This window comes from Corvus brachyrhynchos, unplaced genomic scaffold, assembly GCF_000691975.1.
Source record: "Corvus brachyrhynchos isolate BGI_N302 unplaced genomic scaffold, ASM69197v1 scaffold340, whole genome shotgun sequence".
NCBI lineage: Eukaryota > Metazoa > Chordata > Aves > Passeriformes > Corvidae > Corvus > Corvus brachyrhynchos.
The window spans coordinates 1217087-1218339 of NW_008235987.1; the positions used below are offsets into that span (position 1 = coordinate 1217087).

At 60.3% G+C, this 1253-nt stretch overlaps 1 protein-coding gene across 1 annotated transcript; it reads right to left on the reverse strand.

Moving 5' to 3' along the window:
• Nucleotides 1-298: 298 nt before the first annotated feature.
• RPL38 (ribosomal protein L38) lies at nt 299-1239 on the reverse strand. Its single transcript, XM_017730369.1, has 2 exons — nt 581-1239; nt 299-394 (listed from the first exon to the last, which is right to left on the reverse strand). The coding sequence occupies exons 1-2, from the start codon at nt 741-743 to the stop codon at nt 369-371; spliced, it is 189 nt and encodes a 62-aa protein (XP_017585858.1). The 5' UTR covers nt 744-1239; the 3' UTR covers nt 299-368.
• Nucleotides 1240-1253: the final 14 nt, after the last annotated feature.

Below are 1253 nucleotides of genomic sequence, written 5' to 3' on the forward strand. Positions count from 1 at the left end.
CCCATACTCCTCCTGCTATAGGGACCAGGTGCTGTAAAGGACACCGCCCGTGGGACACGCTGTGTGCCAGCCCCAGGTGCCACAGGTCCCGTGCCCAGCTGTCAGCCCAGGGCCACCCACGAGTGAGGGACTGGCTCCAGATCTGGGGACTCCCCCGTGCCCACACGGTACCAGAAGTGGACCGATGGCCTCCCTGCTGGGAGCACTGACCAACACCAGCCCCGGGACCCCCAGTGCAGCTCCGAGAGCCCTGGAGTGGCTCCAGGGCCAGGAAGCGCAGGTTGTGAAACACCAAACGTGACACCGGGAACAGTTTTTTATTTATTTTAACAAACAGAGAATCCAACAGGTACCCAGCTCACCCCAGCTCATTTCAGCTCCTTCACGGCCAGACCTGTGGAGGAAAGACAGGACATGGATCGGGGGGGCTCAGGCATGGAAGGGCTCCCTGGGAATACCGAACACCGACCATGGCAAGGCACTGGTGGTGACACCAGCTCCAGGGACACTGGGAACTCTGCAAGGGGGTTCTCACAGCCCCCCTCAATCCCAGCCACCCAACACAAAATTCCCGGGATACCTGGGGGCAGGGACTGCTTCAGCTTCTCGGCCTTCTCCTTGTCGGTGATGACCAGGGTGTAGAGGTACCGGCTGCAGCGCACCTTGAACTTCACATTGTCCTTGTTCTTCTTGATCTTGACAGCTGTGGGATGGAGGGCACAGCAGGGACAGCCCGCTGTCATCCCTGGGAAACCCACCCCACTCCCTTCCCCGTGCAGAGCCCTCCAGCTCCATCCAGAGTGAGGAAAAAGCTCCGTGAGGGCTCTCTCAGTGCTGAGCTCTCCCTTCTCGCCCACGCCAAAACATTCCCGCGGGATCCTGCGACAGCCGGATCCAAACAAGCAGGAGAAGAGGGAAAACTCTTCCCGTGTTGTTGAACAGTGAGACAAGGCAGTGCTTTGTCTCAATTATCCTCATCTTGTGGCGGCAACAAAAATCTCCCGCTGAGGATGATGAATCAGCCGTTGTGACAGAGCTCCAACACCCGACACGGCGCCCACAGAGCAGGCTGACATCTGGGAATCGCTTCCAGCGAGCTGCACTTGGAGCTCGGCTCAACATCCCGGGGCGAGCAGCAGTGGGAATGCACAGCTGGGAGCACCATCCCCTGGGAGAGCCCAGCCTGGAGCCCCAAGAGTCCCTCTGCCCACAGGAGTGGCCTCGGTCACCGAGCCAAAGCCACGCCCGGGCAG

Excerpts from the sequence above, each read along its gene's own strand:
- RPL38 (XM_017730369.1), bottom strand. The coding sequence starts at position 743 with ATGACAGCGGGCTGTCCCTGCTGTGCCCTCCATCCCACAGCTGTCAAG. Across the intron at positions 395-580 it reads GAAGCAGTCCCTGCCCCCAG|GTCTGGCCGTGAAGGAGCTG; the intron begins GTATCCCGGGAA and ends TTTCCTCCACAG.